The sequence below is a fragment of the Saccopteryx leptura genome, chromosome 5, assembly GCF_036850995.1.
Source record: "Saccopteryx leptura isolate mSacLep1 chromosome 5, mSacLep1_pri_phased_curated, whole genome shotgun sequence".
NCBI classification, from domain to species: Eukaryota; Metazoa; Chordata; class Mammalia; order Chiroptera; family Emballonuridae; genus Saccopteryx; species Saccopteryx leptura.
In genome coordinates this window covers 27,902,563-27,923,461 of record NC_089507.1, presented here as the reverse complement: position 1 = coordinate 27,923,461, position 20,899 = coordinate 27,902,563, and the positions used below count along the sequence as shown (strand labels likewise).

General features: G+C 41.0%; 1 protein-coding gene across 3 annotated transcripts in view; it reads right to left on the bottom strand.

The window, feature by feature from the left end:
• Window positions 1–20,899, bottom strand: part of FAM114A1 (family with sequence similarity 114 member A1) — a 70,103-nt gene that overhangs the window by 44,319 nt on the left and 4,885 nt on the right. For all 3 annotated transcript variants that reach the window (XM_066384889.1, XM_066384890.1, XM_066384891.1), the window contains exons 2-3: window positions 16,414–16,766; window positions 4,950–5,037 (exon numbers count right to left, since the gene is read on the bottom strand). In XM_066384889.1, coding sequence (XP_066240986.1) covers window positions 4,950–5,037; window positions 16,414–16,758 — 433 coding nt within the window. In that variant the 5' untranslated portion in view covers window positions 16,759–16,766. The remainder of the gene's footprint in view (window positions 1–4,949; window positions 5,038–16,413; window positions 16,767–20,899) is intronic.

Here is a 20,899-nt window from a genome sequence, read left to right as displayed (position 1 = left end):
GTTCAAAATCTTAAATCTCCAAAAGTTCTTCACTGATTGCTTTGAAATTCTGAAACAACATTGCATTCGAATACATGTGTGTTTTTATCCCAAAATGACATAGCCTTAGCTCTTGCGTCATCCAGAATAGCTGTGACATTGCTACCAGGTGGGAGAACTGCTCATTCTGCTTTGAAATTGCCATTGAACATGCAATTCATTGACTCTCACGTGCAACATTTCCAAAGCATCCGGCATGGGAAAAGTATTGCAGACACGCAAACTTATTGTTTGGGATGAATGCACAATGGCACCAAAAAAATTGCTTGAGGCTCTTGATCGATCATTGCAAGATTTGCGTGGAAACATCAGACCATTTGGGAACGCATTAATATTGCTTGCAGGAGATTTCAGGCAAACATTACCTGTAATTCCTCGATCGACACCAGCGGATGAAATAAATGCTTGCCTGAAATACTCTACTTTGTGGCGACATGTAAAGACGTTAAAACTAACTACAAATATGCATGTCTGGCTGCAAAACAATCGATCAGCTGAGATATTCTCACATCAATTGCTGGAAATTGGGAAGGAAAGGTGCCAGTTGATCTGACCTCAGGATGAATTTCATTGCCCCATAACTTCTGCAATTTAGTGACGTCAAAAGAAGAATTGGTTGAAAAAGTATTTCCCAATATTCAAACCAATTATAAGAATCATGATTGGCTGAGTGAATGAGCTATTCTTGTGGTCAAGAACAAAGACGTCTATGACAATCTTTGTTCTTAACAATATTATTCAGTCTAACATTCAAAGCGAGGCAGTCACATACAAGTCCGTCGACACTGTTGTGGAAGCAAATGAAGCGGTTAATTATCCAACAGAATTTTTGAATTCACTTGATCTGCCAGGGATGCCACTGCACATACTGCAATTGAAAATCAGCGTGCCAATTATCATGTTGCGAAATATCAACCAGCCAAAGCTTTGCAACAGCATGCGGCTTGCAGTAAAAAAATTAATGAGTAACGTTGTAGGAGCAACAATCTTGACAGGACCTTTCAAAGGTGAAGATGTCCTCATTCCTCGCATTCCTATGATTCCAATGGATATGCCATTTCAATTTAAATTAACTCAATTTAATTGCAATTGGTGATTGCAATTTCCATTTCAATTGGCGTTTGCAATCACCGTTAACAAAGCTCAGGGCCAATCTTTAGAACTGTGCACTTTAGATCTACACACGGATTGCTTCTCACATGGACAAGTATATGTTGCCTGTTTTGGAGTTGACAAACCAGACAATCTCTATATCTGCACAGACAATAGAACAAAAAAAAAATTACTGTATACCTACAAGCATTGTGAAATTAAACATATTAGAAATGTGCGCTTTCTCTTTTCTTTCTTTTCCACTTAACCAGACTGAGCCACAGCAGTGCGTGGCCGGGTACAGCTAGTGAATAAATAATAATACAAGAATAAACTGTTTCTGGCCCTTACAGCTGTAAACTTACTTTTGCTCCACCCTGTCTGTAGTTTTAGACATCTAAATTTGCAGTAATTTGTTACACAGCAAAAGAAACGAGTGCAAGAGGATGTGCCAAACACCATTCTGATATCTTCTAGGCCAATGTGCAAATGCCATACCATCTCAGAGACACCGTATCTCCACCAACCCTAACAGGGAAAGTGGCGACAGTGCTTGGCACAGTGATCGTGCTGGTTCATGAGCAGTTAGCTCTCCAGGCTCTTCTAGGTCAATTACTCAGAGCTAGGTGAGAACTACCAGAATTTTTAAGTGTTTGAAACATTAATAAGATACAATATATATCATCTTCATGGTAACTTAAGACACAGGGAAACTTCAAGAGCAACAATGAACACAAGCACAGGCTCCAGGTTTAGACACTGACTTCTGATCAAGTTAAAAAGATAAGTGTCGACCAGAATGAAACGAGCCTGCCACAGAAATAACACCCTGCTTTTCAAGCAGTAAGGCCACATCATCTACTGCAGCGGTTCTCAACCTGTGGGTTGCGACCCCGGCGAGGGTCGAACAACCAAAACACAGGGATCGCCTAAAGCCATCGGAAATACATATTTTATTTAAAAACATATTGTAAGGACCGCTGATCTACTGGTTATACTTGAACTCATAACAGAACCCAGAGACTTTGCAGCACAGTCCCCTGAAACCAAGGTGGCACTAGGCTGTATATACGCAAAGGTCAGATTCCCACAAGATACCTAAGATGCTCGATAGTAAACTCAACAGACAAACTGCCAGTTAATGGATGGAAAACCTTGTACGGGTTCAGAGAAGCTTGAAGTCAGATGATGTGGCTGGGGTGTAACTGGGGACCGATGACAAACAATAGCAAACAGACCAACCACGGCAGAGCAGTTACAGGCAGGTGCACTTGAAAGCATGCACGAGAAAACACTGGGAACAGCTACCACAGGGCAATTGATTTCCATATTCACTGTGGAAGGAACTTACAGTTAACATTAAAGCACATCCTTTGTCTATAAAACAACCGCCAAAAGCACTGAACTCATTATAAACCAGGGCAGCTCTGGACACCATTTATAACCGGAAGCACCCAGAACATGGCATGAATCATGAGGACAGCTGTAAATTTGGTCCCATACTGTTCATCTTTCTATGACTTATCCCAATTTCAAAAACTTCCAGACTCCACACTTGTAGGTTTTGGTTCAGAAAGCTTGTCATTCCTAACTGATGCCAGTGGCAAGATCCACTTGTTAGCCAAACATTTTTCCTGGGAAGCATTATCCTCACTCTCATGAAGAGATCTGTCCTGTTCAAACAACAATACAGGCTTCTTTGCTTTAATTTGGTTAATTCTGCCATCTCTATACATAGTATCCACTGTATACATGGCCCTTTCTGTTGGGGACCGACAAGCCAACAGGGTTTTTGCAGTTTAGAATTTTGGGGGACAGAGGTGGGGAAACTGGCTGTAAGCTGACAGTCTGCCCACCCACCACCTCACTTGCCTGATTAAGTTGCAAAAGGCTAAGCCCTTCCCCACACCTCCATATTAGCTGATACTCATCCTACCCCCCATGTCTTCCGGAAAGACTGGAGGCAAGTTTCTTCTATCCTCTGTTTTGTGTAAAGTTAAGATGTTATGTTTGGTGGGGGGTTTCTGCACTTGGTAAAATTCTTAGGTTGCCTTGGAAATGTGATCAGAGATCTCACTGATTTCCTAATGGCCTCATTTTGCCCTATAATAAAGCAAGATGCGGTTTTTGGGCACGCTCTCTTCTTGCCAGCAGCAATTGTAGAGCCCTCCCAAACCCATTCTTTAATTCTTTAAGCGTATTTACTTAATTTTGCACTGTTCCCACTTGGGACCTGGAATTACTAGTCGCACTGGTTTGTGACACCTTTCAATTAGCATAGAGAAACATCTGCTCTCCAGGCTCTTGCCAGACAGGGTGACATTTACTATTGTCTACTGTAGGGGAGATAATCTATCCATTCTTCCAGGATGTCTAAATTTTATCAAATTAGATATCTGGTCCTTAAATTGCTTGTGACCATGGTTCATTGTAGTGGGACAAAAGACCTTCAGACCTTTCTATTCCTCCTGGTTTAACAGTAGGGTGGACCAATGATGGCCCATCGTGAGATGCTCATGGCCATGAACTATATCTTGAAACACCGGAGTTAAATGATGTGAAAGTTATGTTACTTGTGGCTTCCCTATCCTGCTCCTCACTTTCTACCTTCCATATAAGATGCCTTTGCTAAATTATCTTAGGCATGTTGATGTTCTGTGCTCAGTTTTCATGAAATGTGGATATAACAATGGATATATGAAAAGTATTTTGACAAACCTGAACTAATGAAGACATTGTCCATCATATAATCTCTTTCTATAAAAGCCAATATAAGAAATTGCATCAAAAAGTTTATACCAGGAAAGCAATAAATTTATCAAGGTAAACTAAGTTATATTTTATCATTCAGTGAGAAAGACTGGTAGCCACAGAGCTCAGAGTTAAGATCAATGCTCAATTACAGTAACTCTATTAGCCTTAGGATATATTTCATATATTTTATTTATCCGTCCTACCTGCCTAGTTTTTTCTATTTGTATTTCAATGCTCTGCCAATGAAGTGCCTTTTATGGATACCTCAAAAGTGCCTTTTACAGGTCCTTTTAGGGCAGGGGTCGGGAACCTATGACTCATGAGCCAGATGTGACTCTTTTGATGGCTGCATCTGGCTCACAGACAAATCTTTAATAGAAAAAATAATAACGTTAAAAATATAAAACATTCTCATGTATTACAATCCATTCATTTCCTACCGCTCATGTTCATGGTTGCGGGTGGCTGGAGCCAATCACAGCTGTCCTCCGGGACAACACCAAATTTTTATTGGATAATGCATAACGTACATGGGTTGTTGTATGGCTCTCATGGAATTAAATTTTAAAATATGTGGCGTTCATGGCTCTCTCAGCCAAAAAGGTTCCTGACCCCTGCTTTAGAGGGTAGGCAAGTTGTACATTTTAAAACTTCAATTGGAATGCTAAGCACAAAGCTTTAACAATATATTTTTAAAAGCCCAAATCTTATATTTTAATTCTTAAATCTTATATATTTAAGTCAATATAATATAGTGGCTTTTATATAAAAAGCCATACTACTTGGTTCAAATCTCAACCCAGCTACTCCTGACTTCGGACAAGGTCTTTTCCTCCCTGAGATTCAGCTTCCTTTTCTCCAAAATGGAGAGGATTAGCATACCCCTTATAGGGTTATTTTAAGGAATAAATGTGTTACTATACATGAAGCGCCTAGGACAGGAAGCACTAAAAATGATTATCTGATGAGCTAATGTTAAACTGTCAGCACAAGATATGATTAAACGATTGCATCCTATTAGGCTTCTGGACTTGACCCATTCAAACGCAAGATACAGTGCTTACCTACTGTGGCAGATGCTGATGAGAGCAGAGACTTGCCCCAGGAGCCCCAGCCTGCCCATCCCCCTCCACGTGGCGGGGAATCCACAGCCTGTAGAAAAACAGATTGGTCACAAGGTCAGCAATTCAGGTCATCCCCAAATGGAAAACATGCATTGGTTTGAAACAAAGCGAAGTTTGTTTTTTTATCCCCACCAAGGGCCATAAAAGAATACACCAACCTCCACCCCCACACACTGCAATATGTACTTTGAACCAAATTGATTCATAGTGGTGGTGGCTTCCCAGGGCTTGGCCTGAAGTGAGAAGGCAATCTGATGTTAACCAAGACCCAAATCTCCCTTTATCTGGAAGACAGGGACAGGGCTCTGTGTGTGTGAGTGTGTGTGTGTGTGTGTGTGTGTGTGTGTGTGTGTGTGTGTGCGCGCGCGCATGCGCGCGTGTGCAGGTGCGCTGGGGTAGGGGGAAGGGCTTAATAGATTAGGGTAAAGAGTGATTTGAGGAAAAAAAAAAGTGATTTGAAAAAGTTCAAAATAACTTTGACTCATACAATTTTTACAGAACTAAACAATTGTACTCTTCAAGGTAGAGTTAACGTTCAAATCTTTGGGGTGGCAGGGGGGAGCTTTGGCATGGGTGATAGGCAGAGTGTCTAGAAGAACATCAATGAGTCTGGAGATGGCAGCAGCACCAGGTAACCATTTAAGGCAGACTCCTTTCAAAGTGTCCACTCCACTCACAATGACCCCTGTAACCGTGTTTCTCCCTGTCCGTGGGCTTAGTAGATTCAAATTCTCTTGCTTAGGTATTCGAGTTGGGATGGAAAGACTGGCGCTTGAATGGAAGATGGAAACTCAGGCAATGTAGGGTGACCGTATCCTACCCACCATGCAGACTAAGAATGAAGAGAAAGCAGAGTGAGCAGAACGAAGGAGAGTCATTCAGAGGAGCTGTCTGAGTTCCTGACTCCCTCTCAGCCCCCACTCCCTGGTCCTCTTCAAGGCTCTGCTGCCTTCCTGTCTTCAGATTCCAGGAGATTCCTGCATAACGAGTGCGTGCGTGTGTTTCCCTTTCTCCTCCTCTCCACTGATATATCCCCAGAGCCAAGAAGAGCACATGGCATATAATGAGTGCTTAATTCATGTATTTGTTTAATAAATAACTGAAATTTATCTGTTTTCTGGCACATCTTTTTTTTTTTCTTTTAAGGGTTTGTTTGTTTTTTTCATTTTTCCGAAGCTGGAAACGGGGAGGCAGTCAGACAGACTCCCGCATGCGCCCGACCGGGATCCACCCGGCATGCCCACCAGGGGGCGATGCTTTGCCCCTCTGAGGCGTCCCTCTGTTGCGTCCAGTGCCATTCTAGCACCTGAGGCAGAGGCCACAGAGCCATCCCCAGCACCCGGGCCATCTTTGCTCCAATGGAGCCTTGGCTGCGGGAGGGGAAGAGAGAGACAGAGAGGAAGGAGGGGGGGGAGGGGTGGAGAAGTAAATGGGCGCCTCTCCTGTGTGCCCTGGCTGGGAATCGAACCCGGGACTCCTGCACGCCAGGCCGACGCTCTACCACTGAGCCAACCGGCCAGGGCTTAAGGTTTTATTTATTGATTTTAGAGAGAGGAGAGAGAGAGAGAGAAAGGCGGAGGGGAGAGTAGGAAGCATCAACTCATAGGTACTTGCTTGTCTTATGTGCCTTGACTGGGCAGGCACAGGATTTTGAACCAGCAACCTCAGCATTCCAGGTTGATGCCACCACAGGTCAGGCTCATCTATTTTCTTAAGTGTGCAATAGTTTTTGTTATCTGTAACCGATTAGTTCTGGTCCAATTAGTAAAACCATGGCTTTCTCTTAATGTCTAGGAATACATTCTAGAAAATGAGGCAAGAACATAATTAGGTGTTGGAGAATCACAGCTCTTTCACTCCAAAAAAAGAAAAGAGAAAGTAGTTAAGAAGGAAGTGAAAACTCCCTACCAAGCCTGTAGATTCTATAACTTCTGACCCAAGGCTGGTCCAGCAATGATCTCCAACCCCCCTTCTCCTGCTGCCTGCCACTCTTGCAGATAAGAGCGGACATGTGAAACAGTTCTAAACTAATGAGATCTAACTGGGAAAGTTTTGCTTTCATAATAAATTATACAGCTATGGCTAGTGCCAGCTCTTTTCCCCTCCCTCTTTCCCACTCTGAATGTGGACACAGTGCTTGAAACAGAAGCGGCCATTTTTGCTGCCAAGGGAGAAAGGCCAGGGAATCCCCAACACTGGTCCTGGCGCTGCTGAGCCACTAAACCACTGTAAGTAGCTGCCATCTCCGTTCTTTCTGTTAATTAAGAAAAAAATTGCTATTTTATAAGCTATTACAAGTTGGATTTTCGTTACTTGCACCCAAATTTATTCCTAACGGATTCATCTAGTAAATATCAAACACCAGCCGTTAATGTAGACGACTGGTCAAAAGAAGAGGTTATGAAATTAAATTGCTTGGGTTTGACTCCAGGCTCTGCCATTTTGGGCAACGAGTTACTCAAGTCCTGTAAGCCATTGTTTACTTTATTACAAAACACAAGGTATGGTATTATAAGCACTGTAAGAATAAGAATCAATAGCCTCAGAGGTTTATTGCAAAGATAAGAAAAAAAATCATTCATATAAAGTTATGAGCATAGTCCCTGGCACTTAATAAATACTTCATAAGTGTTAACTAGTAATAATAACAACAATAAACTATTTTTTAACACCAAGAAGTAAAAAGCTTTGAAAGTTGGCTGACATTTTTTTTTTTCTGCTGGAAACAATGAGAAGCCTGTTAACATGAATGGAAGAACTCATGATTCATGACTGTAAGCTTTCATTTTCAGTGTCTATATTGATTTACTTCGCTTCGGTGATGGAAACCAATGACAATTTTATACCATCATGAAGACAGATGTAAGCTGATGATTAGTATCATGCTTTTATGGGAAAAATCACTACCTATGTGATTATGGAGAGTTAATACACTTAATGGTGACAGCTTCTGACTCAACTTTATAATACTTAATGTGTTCTGACAGCTGGTAATTGACTAGCAAATGGAAATAAGTGTGAAATGAATCTAGAACTTTTTGCAGTATAAGTGACAACTTCAATTGCTTTATTAATAAAAACTTCTTTGACATTGAGCTGTGACCTCCTGATCAGCTACAGAGAATATTTATCAGTGGCAAGTATTCAAATGACTAAATGTGCACATTTAATATAAAAACTATATAAAATAAATGTTCAACATGAATAATAAATATATCTCCTCAGGAGGACTGTCTCCACTTTAATTGGCTTGGTCACATACTTATGAGACTATAAAGTAGGCAGATGGATCTACTCAGAACTTCCATTATCAAATACGGTTATTTTAAAGCTTTTTCTCATCCTCATGCCAAATAACCCCCACTTCCTTTATCAGATAGGTTCACATCCTATTTTACAGAGAAAATAAAGTCATTGGATGAGAATTCTCTAAACTTCCTGCCTCCTCCCCATAAAATCTCAGAAGAACGACATCATCTTATAAGCAAATCAGATTTGGTTTGATGAAGAAGAATTCCCAAAACTCAACTGGAGGGCATTTAAACTTGTATAACCATTGTGTAGTCCTAAGAACATGAAAGAATGAAAGATACCACTAAGTTTGAAGTTCTTTAAATAGAAAAGACATTTATATATCTAGCGTCTTACTTAAAGATCTTTCAATAGGAAATACATCTATTTGTTTTAGGCTATAAAGTTCCATGGTATTATTAGATAGCAAAACATGTACGAATTTTAGATCTCATAGAATTCAAAGGTCTTTAATATTTAGACCGAAAATAAATGAATCTGTCCTAAAGATCAAAGATCAACCTGGTTGTCTTATTTTCTTGTGTAGATCAAGAGTCAGGTACTGTGCATAATACATGTTTATGGGTGTGAGTGATGACAGCTGTGACATCAAACCCTTTTTAAGTTTTGGAACACATGACATAGCTTCTCCAAAAAGAGACTCAGTGTGACCTCTGGGAGGAGGTGAATTGTTCTGGATGCCTGCAGCTCTGTCAAAATATTTGCTTGAAAATGGCCTCAGTTATTTCCAGGTAATTTTTGTCCTCGGTGAGTATGGATCACACAACTCTGAGAAGACTTAAAATTAAACATAGAAAGGTTTAAAACAGAAAGTCAAGCTACTGATACTTTTGTGCATATTTGGTCTTTTTTGTACTACTAAGGTTTAAAGAATTTGACTGGTGAGAACACCAATTCTTGAAAACCAACTAAAATAAATTATCAGACTTCTAATTTTAAGCTGAAATCTTCCTTGGATTATGCATATTATTGTAACATCTAAAAGGTCTTCAGGTCTACTCTATGAACTTAATTCATTTATAACATTTCTTATGTGCTTAGCAAGGTTTTAAGTAGATAAATGAGGTACTTAAAAAGAAATACAACATATTAAATTTATAGTTGCTGTTTAAAAATATTTAAACAAGTTTAAATTGGTAAAAAGGAATAAGCATTAATCAAAAGCCCCTTGAAAGTGTTCAATTTTGCTAGATTTCTAAATAAAAATTTGTGAGATGAATATACAGCCTAGTGAGAAATACAATTCTATATTAGTGACCTTAATAAATCAAACACTAATTGTATAATCCCAATTAAATCTGGGTAGTCCTTTTTATGCACAAAACCATATTGGCTTACACCAAAACCCCATCTAAACACAGATTAAATGTTGCTGCGCCCCCACTGACAATGCTTTCCTTTCTGCAATGTTATGGAAGTAATGTCTTCCTTTTAGCTACAATTATCACCCCCACCAGACTCCTCTGGGCCTGGGAAGGTTGATTTTTCCCTTTTCTCCTGACTTTTCAATCTTTCTCTGCAGGCTATTTTCTATATTTAATCATACTCCCAATTTTTCTGTCTTAAAATCAACAAATAAAAATCACAATAACAAACCGTTTCTTTCAAATGTAATCTTGTGTTTTGCTCCACATCTTTCTTCTTTGCCTCCTAGAAAAGATAGCTCCCTTCTGTATCTACTCCCTCTTCATTCCTCCACCCACCACAGTAACTCTCCCATGGCCACTACTTCATAAAACCATTCTCATCAAGGTCAAAGGCATTGACTCATTTTATTTCTTGACTTCTTCATAGCATCTGAAGCTTAACCCCCCCCCCCCCCCATTCTTAAAATACTCTATGCTGACGGCTTCCCTGTTCTATTTCTGACTCGGACTTTTTGGTCCATTCTTTGGTATTATGATTTCAGTCCATTTTAGAAAGTTTCCACATGCATATTGTAACATTATGGGGCTCCTTCGATTGAATTATAATCCAAGTGCTGCCAACACTCAAATTAAATATGCACTTCTATTGTCTGATGCTCTGCTAATCAGGATACTGAATTGCAGAAGCAGGTTTTAACTGGTAAACATGGTAGACTATTAACTAGCATTCTGAATATCTGAAAGGGGTTCCAGATGGTGAAATTAAAAGTATTTGAGGTTTGTAGCTGATTAAATATATTTTAGAGAGTCTTCCTTTAAATGAATAGGGTATAAGAAAGGTGGTTGCCCTGTGCCAAGTGGTCTTCTATCAAGTTCTAAGTTCTGGGGAATTCTGGTTTCTAGATGCCAATTATAAGGAAAGAAAACCCTGCCTCTAGAATTCTAGGCATTTGCCTTAAGTAAACCTTTCACTCAGGCTGTGGTCAAAGCACCTCAAAGGAGAACAATAAAATGGTCTCATGAACAATTTATTTATTTTTTTTGGTATTTTTCTGAAGTGAGAAGCAGGGAGGCAGAGAGACAGACTCCCACATGTGCACTACTGGGATCCACCCGGCATGCCCACCAAGCGGTGATGCTCAGCCCATCTGGGGCGTTGCTCTGTTGCAGCCGGAGCCATTCTAGTGCCTGAAGTGGAGGCCATGGAGCTGTCCTCAGTGCCCGGGGCCAACTTTGCTCCAATGGAGCCTGGGCTGCAGAAGAAAAAGAGAGAGCGAGGAAGGAGAGAGAGAAGGGTGGAGAAGCAGATGGGCACTTCTCTTGTGTTCCCTGACCGGGATTGAACCCGGAACTTCCACACACTGGGCTGACACTCTACCACTGAGCAACCAGCCATGGCTCACCATCTCAATTTCTTTGTTGGCTCTCATGACCTGTCAGAAAGAATCTAAGAATTGTGTATGACCAAGTTGGCTTAGAAATAGGAGCCTTCTAAGGCCAAGCCACTGATTTCTGTTCTTCTTTCATCATCATCATCATCATTATTATTATTATTATATAACAGCTGGGCAACCTGACACATTCCCATTACTAAATAATATCCAAGTACTCATGGCCTCCAGATCTCTCTCTCTCCTGGACTCTAGACCATTATAGCCAACTGCTCATAAAACCTCTTCACTTACATGTCCCGTGGCATGTTCAATACTGAACTCACCATCTTCTCTCTTCTTAATCTCACCAACCCCCCAACTTGTTCCTTCTGTGTCCTAGCGTTAGTGTTCCCAAGCATCGGTCCGCAGATTGACTGCAAAAGTAGCAGCTGGGAGAACTTAAAAATAGAGTCTTGTCTTCTACTGTGATCTTTTAGATTACAGTGTAGAGTTCAGGAATCTGAATTTTAACAAACTTCCCAGGTGATTCCAATACACCACCAGATTTGGGAAGCACTGCCCTATATGGCCAAATGGCACCAGCATCCACCTGGTTGCTTATTGAGTGCCATCATGTAGAGCAAGTTTAAAAAGGGAAATAATCAGAATTGGAGCAAACTCTACTCACTCATTGAAGAGGCCACAGTCTGCTGCCAGCATGTCTTGGCCTATGTATTCTCTTCACTGCCTCCTTCAATAGCAATTTTATGACTTAAACATCGTTCTTTTCCTTTTCTAGGGAGAGAACTATCCAGAGGTGATCTATGTTTTCCTTGGAGAGTACTTTCTGGAATTCTTTACCTTCATAATTATCCTTATGCATTGGTGTTGAACAGTAGAAATGACTTTTTTTTTTACTCTGGGTCACATTTCTTGGTGTTAAGAATTAGGAACGGCCTGACTGGTGGTGATGCAGTGGATAGAGCATTGACCTGGGATGCTGAGGTCCTAGGTTGAAACCCTGAAATCGCCAGCTTGAGCAAGGGCTCAGCAGCTTGAGTACGAGGTCACTGGCTTGAGAGTGGGGTCATAGACATGATTTCATAGGTCACTGGCTTGAGCAAGGGGTCACTGGATCAGCTGGAGCCCCCAGGTCAAGGCACATATGAGAAAGCAGTCAATGAACAACTAAAGTGATGCAAGTACAAAGTTGATGCATCTCATCTCTCTCCCTTCTTGTCTCTCTCTCTCAAAAAAAAAAAAAAAAGATCTTCGGGACATTTGATCTAGATGGAATCTTTTAGGGGGTAATGGACTAGTGTATAATAATATAATATCTCTGGGAATAAATATCACTCCTGATTGGTATCCAAGAAAACCATCTCTGAATTGAGGCTGAAGACTTCCCTGACTCCTTAAAATTGATTTAAATGTTCCATCTAAGGCAGGGGTCTCAAACTCGTGGCCCACGGGCCGCATGCGGCCCGCCGAACAATTTTGTGCGGCCCGCAGACTAATCCACGAAGTTCAAAATATTTTGGATAAAATTAAGTAAGCCTAGGGGCCTACTTGTATTTTTCATTTCTCTAGCATCCTAGCTAGATATTAGCTTAGTTAACAGCAGTTGTGATGCGAACTACAGTTTCTGGTCATTTTGTGACACTGAGTAAACTGCATGTACGATTGTGCTTGTTGTACTGATTTTTTTTTGTTTTCAACTGCAGTGAGAAAAGTGTTGCGTAACAGTTGTCTTTTGTAGACCTAGTGCGGCCCGCCGAAGGGCTGTGATCTTGCTCTGCGGCCCACATGCTGAGTTGAGTTTGAGACCCCTGATCTAAGGGTTCCCTTGTGCCTGTTCTATCTAGTACTATAGAACATGCTCTTCAATTGCTGTATACAACACTGCCCTCTCCAACTAGACTGTAGGCATTCTGAAGACAGGTGCACGACTCAGATTTCTGGACATAACACATGGTGTCATGGAACTGATAGAGGACTTCAAGAATCTCATCCAACACATCTCATGAGGATTCCTGCAGGAAGCCTTAACTCAATGGCGTCTAGTCTGCACATCAGAATGGATGAGAAAGAGAAGGGGAGCCAGAGATGAGATAGCTTCTCTGAGTGCATAAACTGGGAGTGGTGTGACCCCTCAAGGCACAGGCTATGGAGTGGCTGCCAGGGCCACCGGCCTCTCCCTCTTCTCTAGGCCCCTTCTGGTCACATCACCCTCCCTGCTGCATTGTGGCCCCTGTGCTGACTCAGGCAAAGGTGAAGCTAATACTGTGGATTTTTAGGGACCCCCATACCCAAAGTAACTATGCAGATACAAACCACTTTTAGAAAGATATACACATTGAAGCACAGTATTACAAAATCTAGTGTATCCTAGAAGATGCTGTCTTATAATTTCTCAAAGGCTATTCTACCAGTGTTTTGTGTGGTTTTTTTAAGCAGGCTTTTTCCCATAGAAGTTTTTGAAATGGGATGATGAGATGCTTTTAGACTCAGAGATACCTTGGATAAGATAGGCTTTCTAATTTGGCTGTTTTCCTATAGGAACTGCCATGCTTCAGGGCCTGTGCTCAAGATCCAAATAGTCAATTTGTAAATGAACTTTTGATTCAAGATATTTTTTTTGCAGTGTTCAGCCTCTTTTGGATCAGAAAAAGAATTGCCTTTCATCACTGCAAGATGACTTGTTGTAAGTGTCCAACAAAGGGCAAATAGAATAGAGCAAGTGAACAATACTTGAAAATGAGCCACAAAACCAACTTCTAATATTAACTTAAGATAAAAGAATAGGTTACCAAAAGAGAGAGTAGAAACTCCTTTTCTGGCAATCCTTAAAAAGAGACTAAATTTGCAACTACCTAGAAGGGTTTAAACATGACCTGGGTGAAAGTGATACCCTTCCAACCAGCCCTATCAGCTTTCTGCCTTTCTTAGAACAAACATGCTCACAGGTGTTGCTCCCACACCTTGGTTCTAGCTCAGCTGCTGGGGGCAATACCACCCACATACACCCAGAGCCGTGGTCCTAACTCTGTGGCCAATATCTGCATTTCCGTCCTGATACTGTTATACTTCAGTATGAGGAAATGCTCACCTTTACGAAGTCCTTGGAAGCTGACAGTGGTATGCAGGGAGAGGAGGGGGGTATCTCTGCCTACCAGCTCATCCTTGTAGCATCAAGGAGGTTTATAAAGTGCTTTCAAAAGCAGGATCTATTCTCTTAGCTCAAACAATTTAAGAAGGCAGATGTATAGCAGCCTACAGACTTTTTATTGTGCTACCTTTATAAACAATCTTATTATAATTATTAGAAGTCTGAAATTGAAATGTATAACCTAGGCATCAGGAGAATATACATTTTGGATTAGTGGAACTTGTGTAGTTTCTTTAAACCATCTCAGGTCAGAATGGTGGGGCTAAGGTATATTTTTCCTAATGGACAAAGGTATTTATTAACAGTAGCACTTGTAATAAAAATTGGGAACCAATGCTCCCCACAACAGAGGGATAGTGTGGAGTGAAAACAGGTTTCAGAGTCAGGTGTATAGGTTTTTTTAGGTATAAGAAATCAAGATGATCCTATGGGTTCTGTTTCCATGGAGAGCCCAGACTAGCACAGACCCCGGCCTCAGTATGTTTTAAAGCTTCCCAGGGGTTGAAATGTTCAGCTAGAGTCGGGAACCTCTGGTCTCGGAGTTCCTAATACCCGAAGGCAAAACAAAATTGTGTGTTTATGTTGACCATATCTGATCCTAACTCCCAGCTTGTAAAATAACTGTTTGGTTTTCTTTAAACATCTCCAGTCATGGAAAACACCCTCCTTCCCGAGAAAGCCCATCTCTGTCTTAGAACAGTTCTAAGGAAACTAAGAAACTGATTTTGGGGGACTGGGTGAGAAAGGTCAAGGAATTGAGAAGAACAGATTGGCAGTTACAAAACAGTCACATAAAGTAAAATACAGGGGTGAGAGTAATATTGTAAAAACCATGTATGATGTCAGGTGGGTACTGAAAATATCGGGGGGGGGGACACTTTGTAAATTGTATGATTGTCTAACCACTATGCTGTACACCTGAAACTAATACAGAATAATACTGAATGTAAACTGTAATTGAAAAATTTTAAAAATTTCAAAAGTTGATTTTGAATAAAAGAATCATAAAACATTAGTCAGAAGGATATCTACTGGTCTCCATGTACAAATTTTTAATTTTATGGAGGAAAAAACGGAGGCACCGAGAAATTAGGTGTCTTGCCCAAATTAACAGACTTACTGATAAGTTGGAGGACGAGAGTCCAGGCCCTCGGTCTCCTGTTGAGTTCCCCTCCCTCATGGCATGCAGCAGAGTCCCTTCGAGGAGGTGACCGGAGGTGGCATGCTCCCCGGACGGACGAGCTGGGCTGGGGCTGGCTGAGGGACGCCCAGCTCCCGGACGAGCCGGGCTGGGGCTGGCTGAGGGACGCCCAGCTCCCGGACGAGCCGGGCTGGGGCTGGCTGAGGGACGCCCAGCTCCCCAGCCTGTACCGTAAGTCCAGAGGGCAGGACTGGAGGAGAGCTGCCTGCCTCTCCCTTCATGCTGTGTGCCTCCCCATCCCCGCCAGTCCCTGCACGGACGGAGGACGGAGGTGAGATGCCCACAAAACCCAGCTCAATGGCTGTGTAGGTGTGGCACGAGGTACCACATGGGAAGACAGTCGTCTATCTTTTCCTCCAGAGAGACAGAGGCAGGCACAGAACCTATTCTGCCTCTGGTCCCCTGGAAGGCGGGAAGGTGTATGATGATAACAAAGTATCCAAATGTCTAATATCTCCACAGTGGATTTGTACATGTGCATTCAAATATAAGTGACGTCAAAGAAACACTGACCTGTTTAGGGTGGAATCAGGTGCATTAATAATTTGGGCTCATGTTCAACACTACAGTATTTTCCATTTTACTCCTGAGTAGCTTAATATCTTACTGGGTTGTTTAAAATCTCTCGCTTTGCCGATAAACTGAGGTTAATAATGTTCCAGCTTAGCACCTCAAAGAACTGTAGTATGGAGTAAATGACATACATATAAAGTGGCTAGCGGAGTGCCTGGCACAGAGGGTGTACCTAATTATTGGTGGCTGTTATTATTATTAACACAATTACCAAAATACAGATATTATAATGACCAGCTATTCTCATATTTGCCTTTTCTCACCACACAACACATTTTTGATGACAGGGGTGATATCACAGTATATTCTGAACCTCTATCCCCCACCCGCAGGGCGTGGCACAAATCTGTGTGTCTGGTTGGTATCAGTAAGAACTTAGGTTGAACTGAATCGAATGAACCACTCCTACCGGACTATTCTGTTCTTTCAGAGGTATTTCGGATCCAAGTTCTGCCTCCAGGCTGACGGCGTCAATGCATTCGGCAAGCGCGTCTCCAGCCACTTCTCCATTGCGGGGGGGCTCCCCCTCCCCGGGACTGGTGTCTCTGGGATGCCCAGGGTGCCCCGTCTCTGCACCTTGAACAGCTGCATTTTCATGCACCTCTGCTTTGGGTTCAGCAAGTGTTGGCTCATTGGAAATCGTAGTTGAATCACAGTGCCCTTCTGCATCTTCGGGTAAAGAATCAGTATTGGGCATCTCGGTTATTTCTCCTTTGTCTTCAGTGGCTACAGTGTCACCGGCATCATCAGACATTTTATTATCTGTCAAAAGGATAACAAATAAAGACCTTCTGCTTTAATCTGAATTGTTAAACTTTCATTCAAATCTCTGGATAATTAAATTAACACATTGTTGACCGGCAATTTTCTGAGGAAGTTATCTCATGTCACCGGCTCTTTTTTTGGAATTGAGTATAAAAGTGAAACAATCTAAATAGACTTCAGTATACTTTATTTATACATAATAAATTTAAATGAAACCTTGTACATATCTGCTACATATTATATTTTATACATATTATATATTTTAGTAATCTTTTTTGGTGTGGTATACTGTATAGCAATCACCTACGTGTAAAGGTACACAACATGTTTTACAAAATGTATCTGGTTTCGCTGCACTTTCCTTTTGAAACACACACTTTCCACGTTCTAGTTGGATTGAACACGACGAAGAAAGATTTTACAATATCCTTGATATGTACGTTCAAACTGCGAGTGGTTAGAAGAGAGTCCAAGTTTAGATGGCTCGACACTGTGCTTATTTTTGTTTACCGTACCTTCGATTTTGCTGTCTCACGCCTGGAGGAGTGGGAAGAAAAGGAGCCCGCACGAGAATATAGAACGGTGTGCTGTTTTTCGAACTTCAACCCTCAGGGCGAAGAGTCACTAATACAATAATCCTATATTACCCTGAGTTTCAAACATTGAAATAGCTAATGGAAGTGCAAACATGAGTTAACTTGTGAGCAGTCAACAATGTATTAAGGCTGCTGGGGTAGAATGTTTTTAACCAATAAGTAACTTTATGTAACCTTTGGGTAGACTGAATCAATATTCCAAAAATATTCATATTCTAATCCCTGGAATCTGTAAATATTACTTTATACGGCAAAAAGAACTTTGCAGGTGTGATCAAATTAAGAATCTTTTTTTTTTTTTCTTTTTTTTACAGAAACAGAGACAGAGTCAGAGAGAGGAATAGACAGGGACAGACAGACAGGAACAGAGAGATGAGAAGCATCAATCATTAGTTTTTCATTGCGCATTGTGACACCTTAGTTGTTCATTGATTGCTTTCTCATATGTGCCTTGACCGCGGGCCTTCAGCAGACTGAGAAACCCCTTGCTCGAGCCAGCGACCTTGGGTGGTCCAAGCTGGTGAGCTTTTGCTCAAACCAGATGAGCCCGCGCTCAAGCTGGTGACTTTGGAATCTCGAACCTTGGGTTCTTGGCATCCCAGTCTGACGGTCTATCCACTGCACCACCGCCTGGTCAGGCAAATTAAGGATCTTAAAATGGGGAGATTATCTTGGATTATCTGGGTGGGTCCTTAATGAAGTCCCAAGTGTCCTTATTAGAGAGGCAGAGGGAGATTTGATAACCAAAGAGGAAAAGGTGATGTGATGACAGATGCAGAGATTGTAGATTGGAGTGATACACTTTGAAGACCAAGGAGGGGGCCACAAACCAAGGAATACAGGTGACTACCAGAAGCTGAAAACACTGAAGAAACCGTTCTCCTTTCAGGAGATTACCGGCCCTACCAACACTCTGACATTAGCCCAATGAAACTGATTTTTGACTTCTGACCTCAGAACTGTAAGAGAATATAAATTTGTGTTGCTATAAGCCACTAAGGTTGTGATAATTTGTTACAGCAGCAATAGGAAACTAATAAAACCTACACTGCTAGCTTTAACCTTTCATGGATCTCGTGCTCGGTATGCAGGGATATGCATATGGTAACCAGGAGCACCATTCGTTTCTGTGAAATTATTTATTTAGTATGACTTTATTAATTATATTTGTAGCAATAAAGAAAATAAGCATAGAAAATATCCAAGAGCTTATCAAAAGATACTTGACATTTAGCTATGCCATGTTGTCAGAGATTCACACTGAGAAAGAGGCACACATACACATAAGTGTGCTTTGTTGGGTACCAGCTGTTGAAGGCCTGGGCTCTGCTTGGACAACAGTTTGGACAGGGATACATGAGGATAAAATGGGAAGCAAAGAAGTGATGTATTAAAGCCAAATGAAGAATGTAGCCCTTATGAAACAACCTACAAAGCAGAAAACTCATTATCACATAGATATGATATAAAACAGTGCTGTTCAACAGAACTTTCTGTGATGATGAAAATGTTTTATATCTGCACTGTCCATTGTGGTAGCTAACAGCCACATGTGGCTGTTGAGAATGTGAAATGTGGCTAGTGCCACATTAAAAGTTTTAATTTTATTTAATAAATGTTAAAGTTTATTTAGTTTTAAATAATTTAAAATTAATTTTACATTGGTATAAATGGCTAGTGGCTACCTTACTGGAGAGCACAGATCTAGAGGCTAGTTCAAGACAATAATTATTTTTAGATAAAATGAACACAGTGTTCTCACTACACAAGAAGCCAAGTGTCAGGCCAATCCATAGGTATTTTTGTTGACCTCGGTGTTTACCAATTGGTCAAATCTCATGTTGCTCTTAAAACCATGTATGTCAAAAGCTATTTAACAGACTGGCCACCTGGTGGTATAGACTTAGAAAGAACTCAAGTGCACACACTAACCCACTTGTTCCCTCAAATAGCTGTTGTCTGACTATTTCCTTTTCCTGCTACATTCTCCCCCTTGGTCAATCACATTCCTGTTTTATATCACTTTCTTGTTGTGAGTCTCAAATGTCTACCTCCAGTCCATAGGGACAGAAAGTAAATTAGTGGTTTCCAGAGGCTGAAGGAAAGGCGAATGAGGAGTGACTGCTAATGGGCTCAGATTTCTATCTCGAATGATGAAAATGGTCTGAAGTTAGATAGTGATAATGGCTGTACAATGGTGTGAATATACTAAAAACCACTGAACTGTATACTTTAAAAGTGAATTTTGCAGTATGTGAATTTTATGGTATATAAATTACATCTTAATATACTAAGTATATATATATATATATATATATATATATATATATATATATATATACACACTATCTAGTGTTATATCTTAATAATGCTGTTATAAAGAAACTCGACCTCTGGATAAGTAGTTCTAATGGCCGGTTGGACATCTCTTACTGTCCAAAGGAAACCTGTTGTCTTATTATTAACACCAGGTCTTCTTCTTAACTTTTGTGTGTCAAAAGTCTGTGTGGCACTCAGACTTCCTCAAGTACCCAGGCTATTCAAGGTTGGAGATGGTCTGTCAATGAGTGTGGTCAATGCCTACTTGAAACAGTAAAGAACGATACAAGGCCACTGTGCAGAAAAGGGTAGTTCTTGTGGTTCATGGGAGGGGAGTGGGACTGAAAGAGGGTACTTGAAAAGCTGTCGTCATTTGGAAACAAAATCTTTGTGAAAACCGTGTCAGGATTGGCTTAGGATGGAGGTTGGCAAACTATAGCTTGCTGGTTAAATCTTGCCCTCCATCTGTTTTGGTAAATAAAGTTTTATTGGAACACAGACACACTCATTTGTTTATGTACTGTCTGTGGCTTCTCTAGCACTGCAACAACAGAGTTGAATAGTTGTGACAGAGACCATATGGTCCACAGTCACAAAGACTAGAATATTTCCTATCTGGCCCTATACAGAAAACGTCTAGTGTGCTGACTGATGGCCTAAGGACACTGTTTGATTGTCATGGCCTAAAGAGTTCTCTGTCCTGATTTATCCTATCCTCAGTGGGGTCCTAGGGGCAGGGGTATAGAATGGTCTATGAGTAAATGATGCTGAGACATCACTTTTATCCCATTTTTGGTTCATCAATAGCTGATCATAGACACTGTAAGGTAATTTGAAAGATCTTTGTAAGATAATTTGAAAATCCTTATTATTAATTAGGATTATTAAGAAGCTCCAAACTATTTCAATTTTCCATAAGCAGGAACATAAACCTGGCTGTGATAGACGTTCGTGGGAAAATAAAAAGCATGATGGACACTTTGTTGTGTCTGCTTTGCCCTAAACGTGTTATGATACCATTCATAATACTAAAATACTTCAGCACACACCAAGTGACAGGTGTGTGGGTTGTCATTACCGCCTGGTGGTGGCTGGTTAACATCTGAAGTGCCCTATTCAGGAATATGCTCTCCAGAGGTCTTTAGTTAGCATTTCAATATCTGTAATTGAAAGTCCACCTCTTGAGAGGGTTCAACTTTCACCCTCTCAGACAGG